Here is a 23,261-nt window from a genome sequence, read left to right on the forward strand (position 1 = left end):
TCGGTTGCCGAAGAATAAATAAAGGATATAAATTAAAGTCCCGTTAGTAGTGAGGCGCAGGTGAGTGGGACATTCCGCGATGGCGGTGTCCCGCGCTCGCGCCCGCGCCCGCGCCCGCTCTCGCCTCCTCTCCGCTCTCATTTTCAGTAATAGCTAGCTATCTGTTTCACCGATTGTAAGGTATAATCCAGACAAAATAAGATGGGATTTTTAATAGCAAATATAACTGCGGGTGACGCTGTCATTTTTCAGAAGCGTATTGTAATGAAGTCGTTGCTACGCAAGTACGTTTATATACTCGTGTTTTGATTAAACCGATTACTCGTGCAGTGACTGATTGTGGTTATTATATTTAAAAACCGTACGATTTATTCAATCTCATTTTAATTTCGGTTGTTATGATATTATGAGAAAATCTTATGGAATAAGCAATAAAAATTTGAATAAAGATATGTGTATATTTACAGTAGATGATTCTTGTAAGAATTTAAATGAGATGTACCATCCATAATTTTACAAAAATGATCAACTATATTAATTAATATTTAAGATTCCATATTCAAGACCTTTTTTTTAATGGATGATAATAGAATGGTAGCCCCATCCGCGCTATCGGTATACACCGGCGGGGCCCCAGTGAAGTATGATAGGTGAGGATGAAGCAGGTCAGTTAGCCCATCGTGACGAATTAAACAAGAATTGTTCATGATGGTTTCCAGGGGGAACCACGTGGAGATCGACCTAATAGGGCATATTGCTAGTAATGGGGCTGTCAAACCTCATTGCTAACAATCCCTATCCCCCACATTCAAGACCTTGATATGTATAAATAGTAAAAATTTTTTTTACACTAAACTCAGTTTTCAATATGCTATTTCAAAGATCATGAATAGTAATACTCTGAAATAATACAAGGAAAAAAATAAAGAAATACCTAACAAAATGTTTTGACAGATGAAAACATGTATTTCAGTAGTTAACAAATCCATGCAAACTTTACATAACATATACGAGGGTTCCAAAGCAACCTACTGAAAATAACATGTCGAAACCCATCGGGGACATAATAGCGGCGCGTTTGAGTCCCGCACTATGGCCGATCCATTATTAATCGCGAGCGGGACGTAATTGCCGCGTCCCTCGTCCCAACCCTCGCAGCCTTGCTCGACCTCGGCCTTGCGTTGCACTCGCACGACCGCACTAACATTACATCCGCTACATTATCAGCGGAATTCGCGTTGATAATGGCTCAACGTATCCGGTCGCTCTATCGTGACGAGTCACTCGAGTGTAGGGCACCCGAGTGACTCATCATTTGAATAGAGTTATGCTAAAGCAACCTAAACTTGTTTGTTTTAATTTTTCATTAATTGAAAAAAAAATCAATGCGGATTTTTTGTGAAAGGTAACACAGAAATTATTTTATTGTTATAATTATTCTAATCGAAGTATAACTTAACAAGAATGATGGGTGATCAAGAGAATTTAAATTAAATAGAAATTACATCATCGTCATCATATCAACCTTAACTGTCCACTGCTGAACAAAAGCATCGATTTTGACTTTAAATGATTATAATCTTTAACAAAATGCAAAACAAATGTATTTAAAACTTTCATATCAATTTTCTTAATGTTTCCTATGCACAGACATTGTATAATTCCAATTTTACTACAATGTTATGAACGTGATGTAATATCTATTTAAATAAGTATCATATGAATTCTGGAGAGTTGGTTAATTTCCGCACACCTCCGTCCAATTTCACGGCCAATTAGGTTGCGTTACAAACGGCGTCGCGGCGCGTCGAGCCGCGTGTGGTGTACCCGCTTCTAGCTAGCCTCACGTACCATTGAGAACGGGCGCTCGTAAACCCTCGGATCAGGTCCGCGTCACTTACAACCAGAGAACACGTTTGTATAAAATCTATGCGACCACTTCATTGACTTTGAAGATTTTACGATATAAAATAGGTTTCACATGATGCATATCAATATTGATACTTTTAATTGAAGAATATTGTAAATATTTTGTACACTTCTATAAGTATTAATTTATTTTGTGTCGATACTATTAGATGGTTACATAGATACATTTTCTAATAACGTCAATGTAAGGCCAGTGTCGACTCTTAAATAATCGGATGCTAATTAACGTTTTTTTTTTTTATATATATATATCAATACATAATCGTAAGTCTCGCGCGCTGACCGTCACGTAACAGCATTTCGTCTGATGAGATTCACAGGATCCTATTAGAGGGCCCACTTAACGTACTCTGTGCAATATTCCTCGCATGTCACCGTTCATTTGCCGGGAATTGCCGTGAACTATCTCCCCTTTTTACGTGATTCGATATCTTTCGCGAGGGACGACCCGGCCGATGCCCGATAGTGACAGGTTGACTTCGTTTTATAGATTTATCTATGGTTTACCTGTACGGAATAACATGGGTGTATATTGAAACTGACTTCAAAAAAAATAAGTTCTCAAATGGATTTTATTGTTTCCTGTGTGCAAGTTACTCGATGCCTTGAGTAGGCTTTTTTAATCGATAGTTTTAACTTTGTTGCTTTAGAACTAAAGACGCTACAAAGCAAAGATCTACTTCGATCAATCAATTCATAGCTGAGACCTTGTAACAACGTCGTAATATCGGAAGCTCACAAAGATATATTCATAGTGAATAAATAACCCTACTTTGCTGTGCTTCAGTTTAAAGGGTTGAGATATACGAATGTATTTATTTATTTCAAAATTACTCACCGCACTTACAGTCTCCCAAAACGTGTAGTGAGCCATAGGTTTATTTTACAAACTTACAAATTTTGTAGAACATTTTAAAAATATATCTATTTTGTCATTAAATATATCAATATCTGGCTGCTGAGCAATCAGAGAATTGAGCAAAGAAATATCCTGATAAGTGAGAGCAAACTGAGCAGTACAGGTGCGAACCGACGGTGCCGATAGTAATCGACAAGCACGCAATCGCACGCAGCGTTGGAATGCGTGCAAAGAACAAGGTACAAGGTACGAAGCCAAAAACACCTAAGTATTCAGGAATGGAAATGCATGAGGAGTACTATGGGCGTTACAGTATTCTACAATGTTCATAAGGCTGTTCATGTATATAGACAATAATTACAATTTCATTTCAGATCACACTTCGTTACACATTGTTTCATATCGTTACACATCATGACAAATTGTTGCGCAGACTCGCCGTCGTGCCGCAGCGGTGGCGTGGCGGTGGTGGGCGCGGCCCGCGGCGAGTCGGTGGTGATCGTGTGCGAGGTGGACGCGGATCCACCCGCCGCCGTCTTCAAGTGGAAGTTCAACAACTCTGGCGAGACCATCGATGTCGCCGCTGATCGATACACCTCCAATGGCAGCGCCTCCAGCCTCAAGTAAGTCACCCTCCCACCTCCCCTTTTTATACTAGCTTTCACTGTTTCTATCCAGCTGCCATTCATGCAATAAATAAATGCAAATCAAAATATTTAACCCATGTTGTCGTTGTCCTATCATTCTCTTTTACCAGCATATTTTTAACTTCATTATATGCTACCCATTCACTATACGGTTCGACAACCTGACTAGATGATCCTACGTATAAATTTTTCTTTTTATCTGATTCCTAATATGTAGAAAGAATATGTAGAACTAAGAAACAATGGCCTTTGCCTTTCTGCATACCTCTTTATCAAACTACTTTTGAAACTCCTCTCAAACATGTGCGTTGACTCTGGAGATTCTTGGCGTCTTCTTAAATCATCACGCAAAATCAATATACCTATATTCTTGCACTGGTATACACTTTCTTCCATTTCATTCCATTTTCAGTGTTTATTTAAATATCATCATTTGCATATCATCCGTTATTACTGCCCACTGCTCATACATAGGCCTCCCTCATAGACTCTCATAAGGATCGATCCTGGACCACCTGCATCCACTGACTCCCTGCCATACTTCTGAGGTCGTTACTGTATTTAGTGGGAGGTCATCCTACGCTACGTTTGCCTTGTTTCTTCCCCATCGGTTGTACGTTCTTCAAGCTATGGTATGATACTAACTTATTGCCACTTTAGCTTGCTTATCTTTCTGGACGTGTCAGTTAATCTGATTCTTTTGTGGATATCCACATTTTGGATTCCATCACGCAAAGAAACTCCGAGCATAGCCCTCTCCATAGCTCGTTGAGTAACTTAAAGCTCTTGCATATGAATTTATTTATTATACTGCTGTCTCTATCAGTATAAAGAAGTGAACTACTACTAACTATAATACATCGTGTTGACCAGGTACACGCCCGTGGCAGACCTAGACTACGGCACCCTGTCATGCTCTGCTTCCAACGAAGTTGGTACACAACTCACGCCTTGCGTCTTCCAAATGGTAGCTGCCGGTAAGACTAAACATTTTTTAACACATAATTATTTCATATATCCGTGTATTGAGGGATTTTAAATAGAATGGTTCGCCATTTCTTATATTTGATGACGTAGAAGATAGCTAGAAGAACACAGTCGATATCTTGACAGCAAGTCATTCCGAACCACTGGGGGGAGAAGGGATTATTAGTACTACATATTATTTTTGTTTATTATATTTGTAATAATAACATTTTTGTGTACCTGTGCCCAGTTATTTTATTGTAAATGGTTTTCAAAGAGATAATGAAATCTTGATGAAGAATGTATACTAAAACTTCTAATTACAAAATCAATGGATACTTACATCATGCGACTGGAAAACTTTGAGAAAAGTTAGTAGGTATATCCGAATATTAAGATTTGTTTATTTATTTGTCAGGTAAACCCCATGCGCCTAGAAACTGCACCCTGTGGAACCAAACAGCAGAGTCTGTGGAGGTGACGTGCGTGGCGGGCTTCGACGGCGGCCTGCCGCAGAAGTTTCTACTCGAAGTGTACACCGCCGATGGCACATCACCCAGGTGGATATAAATATTTTTTCCTTTATTATTCCATGCAGTTATAGAATATCCCCCGCGAAAACTCAGGTTAAAGTATGAGCTCCTTACTGAGCTTTAACCAAAAGTAGTCTTTAGAAATTAGATAGCATGAAAGTCTGAGATTGTAAATGAGGATTGTAAACTGAAAAAATATGGATGCCACAATATAAAAATGGTCATTATAATTTTACAAAAAATTGATCACAGAATATTTTCGGTTCGGAAATCTGTGACTATTTAGAACAAAATTTTTAAATGAAAACCCTGTTAAATTTGGTTCTACACTTTGGAAAAATAATATTTAACAAATCTTTGAATAATGTATGTTTTATTACACTGCTGCCCACTCATTACTTTCTATGCCATTGTGTTAGGTTAATTGGAAGAGATCTCTTTTAGAGATAAGTTCAACGTAGCTTACATTATTTCTAATTGTTATTATTACTGTATGTTTTAATGCAGTTGTCAAGAATATTATGTATATTTTAACATAATTATATTAATATGAGATTAAAGGGATTTTAAAAAGAAAATAATAAAGATACAGATTTTTTTACAATTTATGCGGATCTCACCTGCGACTGTAAAATTAATATTAACCGAATAGAAAAACCGGTAATTGATTAGGTATGCAAAGTCCTCTGTATGTATTATTGAACAAGTGATTTATTTCGTTTAATTAATGATACATTCTAATACGGAATAAATCGTTTTTATATTCTACGTAATGGCTCTGTTTCACGAACTCACTTGGCGGCAATAAAAAAGGCATTTTAATAATACGAGCAGTCAGTACGGGCCGGAATGAGCGGAGACTCCGCGCGGAGGAAGGCGCGCGATGTTTTTAATATTACAAAAGCCAATCTGCTCTCGACTCGACACAGCGATATCACAACACCTTTTATGCCGTTTCAAAAGTCGAGATCAGAATGTTAGTCCTCAGCAACGGCAATGCAGAATGCTTCTCTTTAAACAACTCACAAAAACTGATTTTCCAATTGTCTGTATATTTTTAAGTACATTAAATATTTACATCGTTAAGTTATGAAACGATTTCCATGATTCTTTTTACAATCAAAAAGTTTTCTTTTGGGGTTGGTCCTATATTATTTTTGGGAGAATTGACGAAGGTTAACTTTCACCGCTTCAAGAAAAGAGCATATTTCTTTTTAAAAGGCCGGTAGCGAACCTACAATTCCTTTAGTATTGCGTATGCTCCTGGGCAACGGTAGTCACGTACCATCAGGTGAGCCGCATGCTTGTTTGCCTTCAGTGTTGTAAAAAAAGGTACGAGTGGCTGTTTTCATTGTCGAACAAACTCCTGCTTGTTACAAACCAAAACGTTCTTGTAGACAAAGATTTTGTGATATGGATTTCAAATATTTTACATCTTATTTGACTACAAAATGTCTCGTCTTCTATAGAGGTATTTTATCAGTTTTAAAACAATATTATTAATCAATATTTAATTACTCATAAGCGAAGTATTTTGGTGAGGAATATCTTATCAGATTTAGGATGAAATAAGAATCTCTTTTAGTAATTACATTTTTTCACAGAGAAATGTTAGGAAAATATCAAAGAGATTATGGACTGTATTCAAGAAGTGTTAATACGTAATAGAAAATGATTACTTTCTTTCACTAGCCGCTCTCAATTAGTGTTTCTGACAGTGTCATTATCCTCTGGCCATTAGCGATATGTCGAGACAGACTAACTTTAATGCCTAGTAGGCGCTAACGTATTGCAGTACCCAACATATAGTTATACAATATTCAAATACACATTTTGAGTACTTGTGATACTCGAATGTTTGTCGTAATTTTTAATAATTTGGTTTCATCATTTTATTCTCCTTTTTTCTTAATTGAATAAAAATTATTCCTTTAAAATAATTATTTTTACGCTTATTTTTTTTATGCTACAAAAAAAGGCAAACAAGGTGACGGCCCACCTGATGAAAAGTCGTAACCGTCGCCTATAGACATGAGCAGTACCATGGACATAACAGAGTATACTGTTTCGCCCATGATACTCCCCATGCGTTGCTATTTTTAAGGACTCAAGTGTTATTTCTCTATACTCTGTAAATTCACACTATATCCCACCCTTTAAACCGAAACACAGTCATACAAACAACTGCTTAACGGTAGAAACACGAATGGGACAGAGGTGCCCAAGCAAACGCCAAAACAATTTGTACAAAGTCTCCCTGTGGTAAAAAGAAGTAATCAATTTAAAAATTGGTTAAGGGTGAATGTACCCGAATATCCATACGACTACTTGGACAAGTATCCGGGGCAGCAGGTAAGTACCCGAGTCCTCAGGTTCGATATATTATACATAGTTCGATTCTTTTTCTAACGCTTACTAAAATATTCACTAGGCCGACTCGACACCTCACTACCAACTATGAAGATGTAATGTCATATTATAACAAAATGTAGGTACTCGTAGATGTTCACGCACCTACTTCAAAGTGAAAATCCGTGTAAACATCGGGGTCTCATTAAACTTGCTGAAACAAAGTTAATTATAAATTAACATATAGCAGCTCGGCCCGGCACAGTGCTCTGACATGCCATATACACTGTCGCTTCAATGTGTCCCTACCATTTGTTCGAATTCAAATTAAAAACAATATATGATTTATTATAATGGCATTGTCAGACATCATTGTAAATATATACAAAAAAATTATGGCAAAACATCGACACGCTCAAATAAATAAGTAATCCCATAAAACTCATAATACTACAGTTACAAGAAAAGACCTTTCTCAACACGTTATTTATTTCAATTGAATCAACTGGAAGTAAATATATGTGTACAATAATTACTAGCCGTTTCAAATGGTCGTTTCATGTCTGACAGAAATGTGGTGTGTGGGAAGTTACTACTTCCAGATATATTTTTATAATATAATTCACACTTCATTGAATTTTCTCCTTTACTCATATCAATAGTAGAAAATAAAGGTTGAATAATAGAATTCGGATCTGACGTTTCAATACAGTATTCAACGCCTAGTGCGAAATTGAAATTGAAATCTGAAACATTTATATTATGAAGTGTTCACCGCGATATCTGTGCTGTGGAATGAAAACTGGCGATTGAGATATTGTGTCCCGTAAGTTTTTTTTTTATACAACTTAGAATGGCAAACAAGCTAACGGCCCACCTGATGGAAAGTGGTAACCGTTGCCTATAGACATGAGCAATACCATGGACATAACAGAGTATACTGTTTCGCCCATGATACCCCCCACGCGTTGCCATTCCTGAGGACTCGGGTGGTATTCCTCTGTACCCAGTAAATTTACGCCGTATCTCACCCTTCAAACCGAAACACAGCCATGCAAACAACTGCTTCACGGTTGAAACACGAATTGGACAGAGGTAACCAAGCAATCGACTTTTGTACAAAGTCTCCCTCTGGTAAAGTTTTATTAATAGAACCAAATACTACCAAGCGTTACCATTCCTGAGGACCGAACTCCGTGCCCGATAATTTCATTGCCTTATTCCTTGTTCACCATCCAAACATCCGTATAGTCTGTCTTTTTTTCCAAAAATTGCTAATTCGACACGCTCTTGACAGGTATAGATTTTAGCTACAAATAAATAATATAATTATTAATGTACCGTTTATATTTATGATAAAACATTAACCGTTTAGTAATAAATTTATATTTTAAACTCAGTCATATTGATGAATCGTCCGCTGTCGTTTGATCATTTCTTAATAGATTAAACGTTTTGCATTGAAAGGTCTCATTCATTAGCGAAATAAAGTGAGGGTCGTATTGCTATTTAGAGATCAATTATAGAACCCGAAAGTAATTTTGCATTAGATAAACAGGAAAAGACTTACGTACTTTGACTTGCTTCGGAAAAGAAAAATCGATGGGGAGCGAGCGTTGCTTTGAAAATCTGTCTTGGCAATTTTATAGAAGTCAGTTACAATTTGTGATCCTATGCTCGCAAGGCTGTTCTAGTTTAACCACTTTTTAAGATACTAGTTATATATAGCCTATAATCTTATTTTTAAGCATCTATCCTGACTAATTTTATAGATGTAAATTAATGAGTAGCCTCTAGTGGTCTTACGAGCATTGACTGTTTTATTTAACAAATTTTTATAATAGATTTACATGTACCCTTACACTTGTAGTTTAATAGTCAACAGATAATAGTCTAAAATTTTACTTATATCTGCGAACTTTTTTAAATTTCCAGATAATATCTTACAATCTTACGCTTGTAAACTTACCTTGGTTTTAGATGCTATATAATAAATAACCCTTGCAAGAGAACACGTAAATCTATCGTAAAAACTTTTTAGACGTCAGGTAATAACTTCTAATCTTACGTTTGTAAATCTATCGCGGCCTCAGTAGCGCCGTACCTCCGCGGAAGCGGCTGCAGGCGCAGATCAGTTATGGTCTGTGGGCTGGCGTTATCTCTCAGTAATGGCGCGTCATTTTTATCTGGCGGAGTATCGCGGCGGCTCATCTCCAACGGCATCACAAAGCCTTGTTATCTCCGTGTCGTTTCACTAAATACGCGGACCGAGATCTCGACGACTTATGTACATTAATACGTACTACTCGTTTACGTAGCAGATATTTTTTTTTTTAATTCTAATAATAGTGCCAGACCTTACATTTCCTTCACCTTAAAAAAATTTGTTTTTGGGTACAATCAAATCAGATTTTATTTACAGTTCATTCAACTAATTGCCAATGACAATTAATATTTAATTGTGAAGTTAACAATATTTACACTTCATCTAGCATTCATTAATATTAAATTAATTAAATCATTTATCATAAAATGTGTTAGCTAAAAATTGCGTTTATGTTTATTACTCAATTTTACTTAAATGGCTGAATAGATTTGAATAGAATTTGAAAACATTGTCTGTCATATTTTTTTATTATAAATCATGCGACCAAATCTACGAGGTAAAGTATGGGTATATTTTTTAGTCGTTTTATGATGATAAAAAAGGTATTTGACCACGCGGTTTGTATGAAGGTTTCAAAAGTTACGATTCACTCAAATTTTAGATAAATTATTTTAATTTTCAAGCTATTATATATACCCTTTCACCTCTTCTTATTTTCTTCACCTCCCTAATTTTTCTCTTTTAATTCTTTTCTTCGTAATAAATTAATTATAAAATTAAATTAATTATAATTTATAATTCTAGATAGAACTATCTTATTATAACATATCATAGCAAGCTGTTACTCAACCGTTTTGTTATCCTACCGACGAAATAAAATTAGATTTCGCTCGTATAAAATGATATTGTTGTATGCACCAGTTTTCAGGGGAGGTTAATAAATATAAATCAGGTGTATTCATTGTACATTTATGACGTTACATCCGTCTGACGCCATTTGCACGGCGCGCGTTGTAATCCACCGGGAATGCTCTGTCATTTATGTAATTTTTGTTTCTATGCTATTGTCGAGTGAAAATTGCTCATAGCCGCAAACCTCCAGAGCGCCATTGACTTGTTCACGTTTAGAAAACGTAAAATGTATTTATTATAAAAACGTGCTAACAAATGCATTCTATGCCGTACGTCGGCTTAGGAACTCTTTATTTCACAAAACTATGCCAAAAATTAATATATTAATATTACTATATTATATCTATTTGTAATATTATGTATAATAAAGTATTTAATAAACAAAATTGTTACAATTGAAATCAGATTTATTGTAAAAATTGTTAATGAAATAAATAACATTAAAAATTTGTTGTACACAACAGCCGGTCTTCTTATAGTACAAAGTTCATGGAAAACAAAAATAAATTTCAAGATTCACAATCGGTTCACACTTGATACATTTTTATAGTAAAATATTTAGGTATCGCAAATGTTACCTTTGTCTATAACTTAATAATTCCATAACTTGGAGGAATCTAACAATATCTTTATGCACAACTTTAATTAAAATTTAAAAATTTTTAAACTCACGTCAATCTAGATAATTGGTATCCATTTTAATATGCAAAAATTCTAAAAATACCACATAAGAAAAAATAAAACAATACAAAGTAGAGTATAATTTACTGCCCCTCATAAGGCTTAAAAACATATAAATCACTTTTATGTGAATTCGCAACATATCTACGCTGATCTAAAATAGAAGGTAACCTACCTACAACACCTCTTGGCTACAGCTCATTTAAAATTTTTAAATAATCAATACTCAATTCCAAATAGAGTAAGCAGACGTATCGAATGTATAGTCGAATGTTGTTGTTAAAATGAACGTAAAGTTATACACACCTTCGACGAAGTTTCGCTTAAATAAATTTAACTGAATATACGTACATTAATCTTCAGACCAATATGTTTTATTGGCGATGTCTTATTAAAGAGATCGTCAGAGATTTAAAATGACACACAAATTTTTATGTCTTGGCCACAATTAAACTCGCGTATTTTATAATTGTTTGGCCCTTTAATCTAATTTTTAAATAGACAACTCGAGTTTATTTATTTATTCTTTATTGACCATATTACAATTTATGTCTATTATAAACTTATATGTATATCAAAAATTGTCTCTTCTTTCTGTTCAGTTTCAACCAGTCTTGCTAATATAGACGGAATCTCATCTGATATCACCAATGGCGGATTTGCAGTCTTGGCCGCCCTAGATCCTAAAGAATTTACTTTTTTGCCTACTTTTATCGAAATCGATTCAGAAATTTAGTTAACTATAATATCTGCTAGTTTGTAATATTTTCCAAGGTTTCTTTTAGTTACACGTACTTTGAATTATTTCTTGTTATCATAAGTAATTTTTTTGTCACGATTGGCCGCCCCTAATATCTAGCCGCCCTAGGCCCGGGCCTCCTGGGCCTTAGGGCAAATCCGCCACTGGAATACGCCACATAGTACTGTAATGATGCAACGTATCCAAAAATAATGCTCGATTTTATTTTCCAATTCCTCGTCGTGCTCATGCCACGCCCTTTAAACCACAGGAATGTGATCAATATGACAGCACGGCGAAGTTTACATTTTACTTCGTTGCTTTTTGGTATTATAAATAGCAAAAAGCCATCATATTTGTTCGTTAAATTAAAATTTACACAACGCAACAATAGAGTCAATTCTCTTCTACGTTGTCCACGTCACAGAATTACTATTTTTCGTGATAGCTTCCAGTATGCTGTCACGAAATACTAGAACAATCTTTCACCACCAGCTGGGAATACTAAATCGCTTATTACTTTTAAATAATTGTATAAAAATATCTATGTACTTAATTTACTTTCACACTTTTATGTTGATTTTTACTTTATTTTGTGTTGCACAATTTGCATTGATTTGTTCATTTTTATTAAATTTTGAAATATTATTATTAACATAATTTTATTTAATCTAATTTTTGTTACTATTTATATACATATATATAATACATTTAATATCCTACATACACATCTAGTTACATATGAATCACGTTTATCCAAGATCCTCCGAAAACAAAGTTTCTGTTATTAGTTTTGTACGTATTTTGCACACCATTTTTTTATTGCCAACTAGGATCAGTATTTTTTTTGTTTCATTTTAAAAAAAATTTTTAATTTTTTTATTCTCTCTCTTCAACAAATTGGTGCCACTGACAATCAGCGTCATGTTCAAAAGGACGTGGCGTGTAGCTGAGTGACACCATTTTAGTGCTTTTCTTTTGCTTTTCGTTTATTGTTAATTATTTTCAATCGACTTAAAAAAAAGGCAATTTCAATTCGGTTGTATTTTTTTTATATATTGAATTACAAGATAACAAATTATCTTGCAATTCCATCAGTTATAAACCGATTTGATTGTCTTTGTCTGAAAGGAAGTACTTATAGTTTAGTCCCATAAAAATTGTATCAAACTGGGTGCAGTAGTTTAGTTTTTAAATCAGAATACATAATTTTACCACATTTGTAATCCTTTTTGGTTTTTGGAAAACAATTTATTTATTTGTAAAGTAATTAAGTGTAAAATTAAGCATTAAATAAATATTTCTTTCTTGTTTCTTTCTTACTGTAGATAATACAATAAAAAGGAAGGATCTGATTGTTTGCTTATTATGAATAAAATCCAGATTTAATCAACTGATTTCAAAAATTCTTTCACATATAGAAGCTACATTATCAGCAAATAATATAGTCTGTATTTTATTTCCGTGAGAAAACCAGGCTAGATCGCTAGTATCTAATAAGTAGTAAGTACCTATTTAGGATTACCAAATGCAAGGTTTCGTAAAATGTTTAAAATATTTAGCCCAAATTTAGCCCAGTTTCATGTATTTCTACCTCAGCGTAGCCTACGTAATGACGTTTGAAAAAGTGGTTGAGAAATTTGCCAGATGATAGTATCCCTTCCATGGTGTAACTGGGAACACATTCGCTCCGGATAGTTGAGAGACGTGGGTTTAAATCCCTTCGGATCGAGCTGTCGGAGGGTACATTTTTCAACCTATTATTAAAGATTCCCGAATTCGGTTAATACATTTTAAAATATTTGAGGAGGGATGTTGCTTCTTTATCTATTTTCTATCGAATTGAACTGATTCTTTCATCGCCCCTTTATCACTGTACCTCCCGCTATAATACTGTTCATGCACATTTTTTTGGGTGGCGAGATACCGCTGTCCAAGCATCCGTTCGATTCTACCTCGTATACGAGTATCTGTTTTTTTAATGGTTGATAATGAAATGGTAACTCCGCCTGCGCTATCGGTAGACGCTGGCGGGGCACCAGGACGATGTAAGCAGGTCAGTTAGCCCATCGCGACGAATTCCACTAGAATTAACCACGATGGTATCCAAAGGGAACCACATGGCGGTCGACCTAATAGGGTGTATTCCTGGCAATGGATCAGTTAGAACCCATTACTGACAATCCCTTGCTCCCCAATAATTGATAATGAAAACTGGACTTTCGCAAAATGACTCCTGATTCAGTAAAATATAAAGCAAGAGCAATGGTTCTCAACGTGGGGCCCACGCCCCACAAGAGGGCTTGCTAGTTAAGAGGGGGCAATAAAAAAATGAACTCGAAGCGAATTTAAGAAAAATGACATTGCATTTAAATGACTCAGAGCAAAAGAGTTGCTCCGAGTCATTTAAATGCAATGCTAAGAGTAAATATCGGTGCCAAATTTAACAAATAAATAAATAAAAAAAAAAGCTTTAAATATTTATTAGGTATAATTTCTTTTGACGTTACCAAAATATCAACTGGACGATTAGAGTTGTCAAGTAAATTTTGTCGAGAAAAATTATGTAGGGGGGCACAAAAATTTTAGAAATGCTCAAGTGGGGCATGATGTATGATTTCAAAGGGTACACAACTAACTGTATAACTGTATCGTATGTGGTGCAGAGTGAACTTGACGTCGGAGGAGCCGTCGTGGACGGTGCGCGGGCTGGAGTGGGAGGTGCGGTTCCGGCTGGTGGCGGTGGCCGTCAACAGCAAGGGCCGCTCGCTGCCCGCGCGCCTCGACGACCTGCTCTTCAGGGACCCGGAGAAGCGCACCGGTCAGTAAAGCATATATTGGAACCAATTTATTGCAAATTAATGTGGTATTATGTGGTATATAATATATATTATGTGGTAGCATTATAATGTGGTGGTAATTGATGGTTAAAAATTAGAATTTCCATATTTTGCTACAATTAATTGAAATGTTACAAATGCGCACTATAAATTTGACGAACAATTCAACGTAGTACAAAGCGAAAAGCTTATCCTATGTATATATTAGACAAATTAAACATATTTTATTTGGTATTCCACATCGTTTTTATTGTAAAGTAAATTATATAAGTAAATTATATATATATATATATATATATATATATATATATATATATATATGTATATTACACTTTATTGCATTAGATATAAAAAATCATAGATACAGTAAAATATTAATGCTAAGTAATGATCCTATTAATATAATAAATGCAAAAGTTTTAACGATGGATGGATCTATATTTGTTACACTATTACGCTAAAAGTACTAAATGAATTTGAAAGAAATTTGATACACGGATAGATCACATCCTAACTTAGCACATAGGATACTTTCTGTACTGCAACACGCAGTCGAAGCCGCGGAATACAACTAGTATTAAGTAATGTAATTCTTTACACATATAAAGTTTTTTTTTAAACCTTCCTCTATAACAGTACGAATCAGTATGGTCATCTGAGTATGTAATTAGATTTAAAAATTTCAAAATATGATTTTACAATGTTCATAGCCTGTACTGATAATTGATAATCTTTAAAATCCAATAATCTTGGACTAAATATTAAACGTCTACTAATGAAGTAATACTAAATTAATAAATCGTCATAGTCGTAGAATACTGACGGATCTGACAAAGATTACATATAAAGATCCGTCAGTATTCTACGAGTATGACGAAATGTGAAGTAATTGCGTCTAACACGCCGATTCAGATCAGCGCGCACCGCACTCGTAGCGGCAGCCTCCACGAGCCAAATACACATTTACAATCATTAGGCGGCTATTGAAACATACGAGTACCGTTCTCGTCCATAACTAGTTTTTGTTCTAAATCACTCGGCGAAACTCAATTTGGAGGGCAAAGGGAAGCGCGTCCCACGAGACGCGCGGCCCCGGGGACGAGCGACCCCGCGCCGCGCCGCTCTAAGTGCCGCTGGAGCCTCTCTATCCCAACGAATTATTAGCCGACGAGGGAAAACATTAGCCTTCGCCGGCAAATGTATAAGTAACAAGGAAAAGTGGCGGCTAAAACGCTCGCAAGATTTGATGTGGAGCCCGACTCGAGCGTGTCATGATCTCTTCACTTTACGCAGCGGCGCCGCGGCCGCTGAAGGATTTGCTTTGTGACACCGCCGTTTGGCGGCTCGCGTTAGGCTTTTAAAGCGCCGGATAAGACACTACAGATCTTATTATGGCGCGCTCGTTGAATAAATTAGCATAACGTTATTTTAAAATGGCCACCTTTATTTCGGCTTTACGACGAGGAAGCCGATGTGAGAGGTTTGTAGATGGTTTCTAAGAATAGAATTCTGAAAATAACTGTGATTTTTATCATATTAGAAGTTAAAATAGAAATAATTACTGTGATAAAATATCCACCAGTGATAATTTAAATATTTGCCTTAAGAAAGCGTGGGCTGAAAAATTATCTTACTTTTCATAGTCGACTATCCATATTAAATACAAATTAAAGTCTAGCTATGTCTTAAGTAAATCCAGTTGTCGTATCAGCCATAAACTGTGCTCTGCTGTTCATGCCCCCCCCCCCTCTCCATAAGGGGGGTTTTTAAATAGTTGCCACGCATGGCAGGCGGGTTGACAATCGCAGTTTTGCTTTTGGTGATGTTTTGAGAAACACGCGGATGCCCATCCCTCCACTTACGACACACACGGGAAAAGAAAAGGTGACCTATTCTATACGGGAATCTACACAAGTAACCAGTACTATTTATTAATTATTATTTATTAATTTACTCTAGCATGCCACGACATCATACAATTTTATCGTCATGTAATAATTTAAGAGCGAAATATGTACAATTTTATGAAGGCGCTTCCATTTTCGAAGAAAACAGGAAGCGTCTCAATACGTTTTGCTCTCATGTTATGCTATCACGATTATATTATCGTGACAGTGAATTAGTAGGATATCGTGCCGTGCATCGGTAATTTAAAAAGCGCATATTTAGTCAGGTATAAACACGTGGACAATAAGCAGCGTTGCGCGTGCGAGCGGCGCGAGGCCGCGGAAGTGTTCAGGAGATCGATAAGCCGTGAGTAGGGCGCGCGCTTCGCCTGCAACCTCAAGATAATCCCATTTTAATTAAACGAGGCTCGGATTTACCGGCGAGATTAATCAAGAGCCTCTCCTCTGAATGCCTCGGCTTGCTGCCGGCTCACCTCCGACTCTCAGACCCACTCGCGTGCCCTTGACTTAAATTACATCATAATCTCCATTCGACTCGCTGCCGGAACACATAGCATCTACTATTCGACCACTTGAAATAACACAAATAACCCCCCCCCCCACACCCCTCTCAACAACATCATAATTAATTCTTCAATTGTGACAAGACCAATTTTTTTATTTAAAAACCAAACCACTAAACCGATTTTGATAAAATTTCTATTGAACCAAACTGTAAATATATCTATTCAAATAAAAAGTAATTTTTTTAATTGAATTCAGTACTGACGGAGTTGTAAGGTAATATAAAAAAATACAACGGAATTGGCAACCTCCTTTTTTTTAAAGCGGTTCTATTTCACATAAGAAAAACTTTAGCTTTAGCCAAGGTTATGCATTTTGATATTTAAGAGTTTCCTCTTCTCGGTACATATGCAACTCGTGCATTCTCTTCCAGCCAGCTCTATCCCAGGCCATATCTTTGACCTCCCTATACGATATGACACCATGCGTTTCTTTTATTTTTCCCATGTAGTTATATTATTCCTCGTTCCTCTTCCCCTTCCTCTTTTGCCCTCTATTTTTCCTTCTACTATGTTTTTAAAGAAATCTTCATGGCATATAAGAAAGCCCAGCCTCTTAAATGACTAATAACATATAAATTATTACTAAAAATCAAGTTCCATTATCTGTTGCTAAACTAAGCAAGCTCTAAGTTGAACTAATTAAATCAGTTCCTAGTAATTAATAGTTGGAGTTACTAGAGCACTAACACTGTAATAGCCGTAAGTCCCATGTAAACTGCCGTAAAGTGGTTTACTTAGCTCTGTACGAAATAGCCCGAGAACGTTAGCGCGTGTTCAGCCCCGCCGCGCCGGTGCCCTTCAATTTTTCGCCTCGCAGAGTAAGGCCCTCCGGTACAGGATTACTTTCAATGTTGACCGAACATCAATCTGATTACGTTTACGAACATAATTTCAAAAGCAAATCAAGCTACTATCGCGTCTACATTAACTACAAGTGTATTTTAATTCACAAAAAAAAAAAAGAAATTTTTATTGTGGTATAGATAATCGTAAAGATAATTTACTCATTAGATGTATTATATGTAGGAATCAGCTAAGCTGCCGTCATTAATGTGTGCCGAGAGTTACCATAATGTACATTTATTACCCAACTAGCGGCCCGTCCCGGCTTCGCACAGGTGGACATTTTTCCATTTTAAAAATTTTAAAAACCGATTAGAAAAATATTAAAACCAATTACTTGCAAAACTGAAAAGAAGCATTTTGTTAAGATTTAAAAAAAGTAAATCAACTAAAAATCTAATTAGCTGACTAAATTGTGACCGATTTTAGACACTTGATACTCTATCTACATATATAATTTGGAATAAAATCCCTGTAGATCTACGCAGAGCATCAAGTAAGTATATTTTTAAAAGAAGACTTTTTAATTATTTGTTGAGTCAACAAAACCAGCTCTAGTTACAGGTCACTCAATAGTTATTATATCTCATAATGCTTATCGTTGTTTTAATTTATGTATATGTATGTATATATTTCATATGTATTATTTTATCCATATATATTAAAAGTAATGTTTATGTATTATATGTGCATGTCTTATGTGTATATTATATTTATATTGCCTTAATGTGTTACTATCATTGTCACATATTTTTCACCACATCTGCCCTTCATACGCTTTCCGTTTTTACCTAATGGTTAGCTGGTAGAGAATGCCATATGGCATTAAGCTCGCCATTTGTAAAAAATTTTATTGTGCAATAAAGAATAAATAAATAAATAATAATTTAAACATACAATGAATTACTCGTCTTCATCACCAGAACAATCGAATCTTCCCTGGACTGGACACAGCTCTCTCTAAAAAAGAAATAACTTACTATTACCACTACGTCCAGACGACTTTTTTAAGGACTTTATTTCGAATTTTACTTCTCTTACACTGATACATCAGTGTTATGCTTTTCACCCTGTCTACTTTTACAACATCTTATGGTTGAAAAGAAGTAGTGACATATTACTTGCCGGTTCTATCACCACAAATTGCAGTTATAAAATTATCAACATCCATTTTACTTGCATTTGACAGGTATTCAAGACTATAATCAGCTCATATTTGGAGATTCCCCGCAACCCCCGCTACCGTCGTCACAGACGTTTTGTTTCTTTTCACGTAGATTTCTATCGGCTCTTTCAGAACGACCGTGGCGTAACGCGGCGCAAACAATCAGAGGAAATTGAAAACTAACAGAACGGTGCCTGCGTCGAACGAAGCCAATGCCATAAAAAAGCAAAATGATATCCGTAATACAATCAACTAAACAAAGAGAAGTGAATAGAGTCTGAATTTTTGGGTTTATCATGATTATTTTAGTTTTTGTTCAACAGTCTTTTTGAATACAGTGTCGTGTGCAGGCATATTTGTAGATTTTAGTACTCAAACGTACCACATAATATTTTAACGTCTAATATTTATGGCAAAAAGGCCAATATTTCGACTTGGACTTTCTACATGAATTGACATCACTGACTGATTCTAAAGGCGATAATGAAACACAAAAATCAAGCTGTAAACTTGTAATACTAGAGGACGCTTCCTCACACGATTAGTAAATTAAATTCTTAAATGTTAAAATTCCGGATATTGATTATCCACTGGTAAAGACTTGTCTCCTCCATACACTATCATAAGAAATAATCCTAAACTAGTTTAATAGGTTTCCCTAGATACAGGCTCGACTCATTTGGGGACCATAGTTGAGCAATTCTGTAACTTACTGTTTTGAATAAAGAATAAAAATGAATGTATCCACTGACTTCCTGTAACAAATGAGATCATCATCCCATCTAGTTAGGTACTGCATGTTTTCGTACAGAGATCGCCTCTCCAGGACCTTCCTTTCTCGTTTGTGTCATCCATAACCACATATATTGCATAAGCCCCAAATGAAATTTATTGATTGATCTCCGATCTATTTTATTTAAGCTCAATCGATGTATTGGATGCAGCCGACTGAATCTACGATGGATATGCGTGGATATGACGTCGACAAACACATTTTTATTTGCTCACGATTCGGATATTTGGCCATTTGTTAGGTGGTATTTGAATTGCGTTCGACGAAGCCGAGTGGAATGGAGCCAAGTCGCGTCGCACTAAATCAGCTGCTGGAAATGACGGCGGCTCCTCTAATCCGCCTTTTATTTTAGAAATGCAGAGTTTGTCGCTTACATTTAATAAGAATATTATAGAAGATAATCCAGAATGATGTCCAAATATTGTTCCATTGAAAAAACGGAGTCAAACAGTTTCCATCGTGACAAGATTAATAATCTCAGTACTGTAATTGTAAGACTATACAAATGGACAATGATAGAATTTGTATGAATTGAGTTTTGTGCAGTGGGTATGTTTTTTTTTTATACCATTGAGGTGGCAAACAAGCATACAGCCCTGATGGTAAGTGGTTACTGTAGCCTATGAATGTCTGCAATACCAGGGGCATTACGCGCGCGTCGCCGACCCAGAAGCCTCTTTACCCCCCTTTTGAAGAACCCCATGCAGTAGTCCCTTGGGAAAAACTCTTTGTTATATTAAACATCACAAAAAATATTAATTCTTTTAATAATCACCAATTTTTTTTAAAAACAAGTTTTTTTTAAAACCAAAGACAATACAGATAAGACAAATGTCACTGACTATATAATAACAGTGAATGAAATATTTCCTTAGATTACACGATATTTCTTAAATATTAAGACATTTGAAAATATAGTTGGAAGAAATAATGCGTAAATAATATTATATATGGTAGTTAATTAATTAACAGGAATATAAAGTCAGTTTTTCAAAAATTCTCATCTCCCCTCTTAAGGAGAGAAGATAGCAACTAACCCCCGGCAGAAGCATAGTCGGCCGAGGTTCCTGAACCAGAGAGAGAAACCGGCGTACAATGCGGGCAGTATCTAAGAGCACCGCTTTCTGCATCTTTCCCGGTGTGTGCCACCAGTGAGCCACCTCGGAATCCTAACCGTCTGAGATGTTGTTCCAGACTGGTTGAGATAAGACCGTTCACCGACAAAACGATTGGAATAATTTCGGTGAACGCCATCCCATTATTATTCTGACAGAAAGCTCTAAAATCGAGGTGACAACAAATAAACATACAAGCACATCTGAGAGGCCCGGGACCCGGGACCAGGTGAGGTGCGGTTGAGTGGTATTAATTTTGATCGCGGCTGGCGCGTGATAAATAAATAGCGGCAGGTGAGACGTCGCTCGTTAGCCGCGTATCGACCGCGTACGCCTGCCGCGGCGCAGCCTCCTCTCCCGCACTGAATAATGCACAGCTCACGTCTCGTAACACCGGTGCATGTTCAACGAACTCCTGTGCGCTGTCAAACACCTGACGTAGACATATGTACTCCTCATCACAGAATACGCTGACGTGAACTCCGGTATAGACTTTTGATAGATATATATATATATTGCAATAGCCACTAACCGACTACTACGATCAGTCGTACAATCGTACTATATAATACAATACAATCGTAGCGGTGCTACGATTTCGTAGCACCACTACAATTGTATCGTTCCTTTGTGAGTGGCGGCGTTTTAGAAATTATTTTTACATAAAACACTATAATATGATAATTATACGATATGGAAGTTCTAAATTTAAATGCATTTTTGTAACGTACGAGTATATATGTAATCTCTTCGCCAGTACTGCTTTGATTTTATTCCCCGCATAAATTTTATATCTATTGAAACTGTCGTTTTAGAAGTATTTTTTGTTGTATAAAGTTTGTTGTGTAAAATTATAAAATACACGCGACTTCTAAATTTAAATATGTTCAATGCAATATGCTATAAAACTACTCATCGTTAAGTGCGTGTTCACAATTAAAGTTAATTTCCTTTTCCAGAACAATATCTTACTAATATAATGAAGTTGTAACTTCACGATGTATGTACAATACGGTGGTTGCCGTGTGTGCCCCGGTATAGAATAGGTCACCCCTTCCTTACCCGTGGTTGTCGTGCGACTAACAGAGGGCGAGAGATGGTTTAAAACATCTTCAAAGCTAACGTCCCGTTTAAAACATCTTCAAGGGGAAGAAAAGTTAACACCTGATATAAACTGATTATGATGAATATGAATGAATGAATTGGTGCAATTATCTTCCAGCCTTTAAACCTTAGGGTAATGGACTAATTGTTGTACAAGCAGGTATTGTATAATTAAGAAAATTAACAGGGAAGAATTATGTTCAGTATAATAGTCAAATAAAAAAATATTAATAATAATAAAATGATTAATTATGTATAATACATAATCCCAGATATGTTAAATATGTACCTTACATATAGATAATTAAATGCTGATATAAACTGATTATGATGAATATGAATGAATCAATGAATGAGTATACTTTATTCGCATTATACAATATAGTAAATAAGCAAGACAATTTACAAACACAACGATACAATTGTATAAGTACAGTATGAAGGCAGTCTTATTGCATGAGAGCAATCTTTTCAAGACAACCTTAGGGTAATGGACTAATTGTTGTACAAGTGGGTATTGTATAATTAAGAAAATTAACAGAATAAAACATTAAGGAAAATAATTATAAGTATACATAGGTATAATAGTCAAATAAAAAAATATTAATAATAATAAAGTGATTAATTATGTTTTTTATAATATATAATCCAGATATGTTAAATATGTACCTATTTATACATATAGATAATTAATTTGAGATTAAATTTGTATTTTGTTATTTTTTACATGATTTTAGGAAAACATTTTTAGTATAAATTAATACAAAAATAAATACGAAATATGGTAGGCTATATTAATAAGAGAAGCCAAAACAATAGTCCGGTATACTACTGCACCAATTTGAAGGAGGATTTCAAAGTTGTGTTTCTGAAAGATTAACTTATAAACTAGTATATGCTTTATTTCGATACGGCGTCTAGAAATGTATATTTGACTTCAAAAGCTGGTGCATGTATATATTGGAGTTGCTTGGCCCATAAGGCGAGGTTACGATGCCGCGTGCAACATTACAAGTTACGACGTCGCATGAATGTTGCACGGCGCTGCACCTGCGGCGCGGCCACTCGGCCGCTCCACCACCGCCTCGCCTCTCCTACTTACGACATTGCCTCTCATATTAATATACGGCCACTTGGGAACGCTGCATTAGCTCTTATATAGTATCTGTACTCAAATACAACTCTGAAAAGAACAAGTAAAACTGT

The 23,261-nt window shown here is 35.7% G+C and overlaps 1 protein-coding gene across 1 annotated transcript in view; it reads left to right on the top strand.

Annotated features, from left to right (window-relative positions):
• LOC113509255 (nephrin) overlaps positions 1-14,551 on the top strand; it is a 530,072-nt gene extending 515,521 nt beyond the window's left edge. Inside the window, exons 11-14 of the mRNA XM_052902625.1 lie at positions 3,222-3,411; positions 4,309-4,412; positions 4,820-4,961; positions 14,389-14,551. Of these exons, the coding sequence (XP_052758585.1) occupies positions 3,222-3,411; positions 4,309-4,412; positions 4,820-4,961; positions 14,389-14,551 (599 nt within the window). The remainder of the gene's footprint in view (positions 1-3,221; positions 3,412-4,308; positions 4,413-4,819; positions 4,962-14,388) is intronic.
• Positions 14,552-23,261: the final 8,710 nt, after the last annotated feature.

Source organism: Galleria mellonella, unplaced genomic scaffold (assembly GCF_026898425.1).
Source record: "Galleria mellonella isolate WM207_F2 unplaced genomic scaffold, CSIRO_AGI_GalMel_v1 utg93, whole genome shotgun sequence".
Classification (NCBI taxonomy): Eukaryota; Metazoa; Arthropoda; class Insecta; order Lepidoptera; family Pyralidae; genus Galleria; species Galleria mellonella.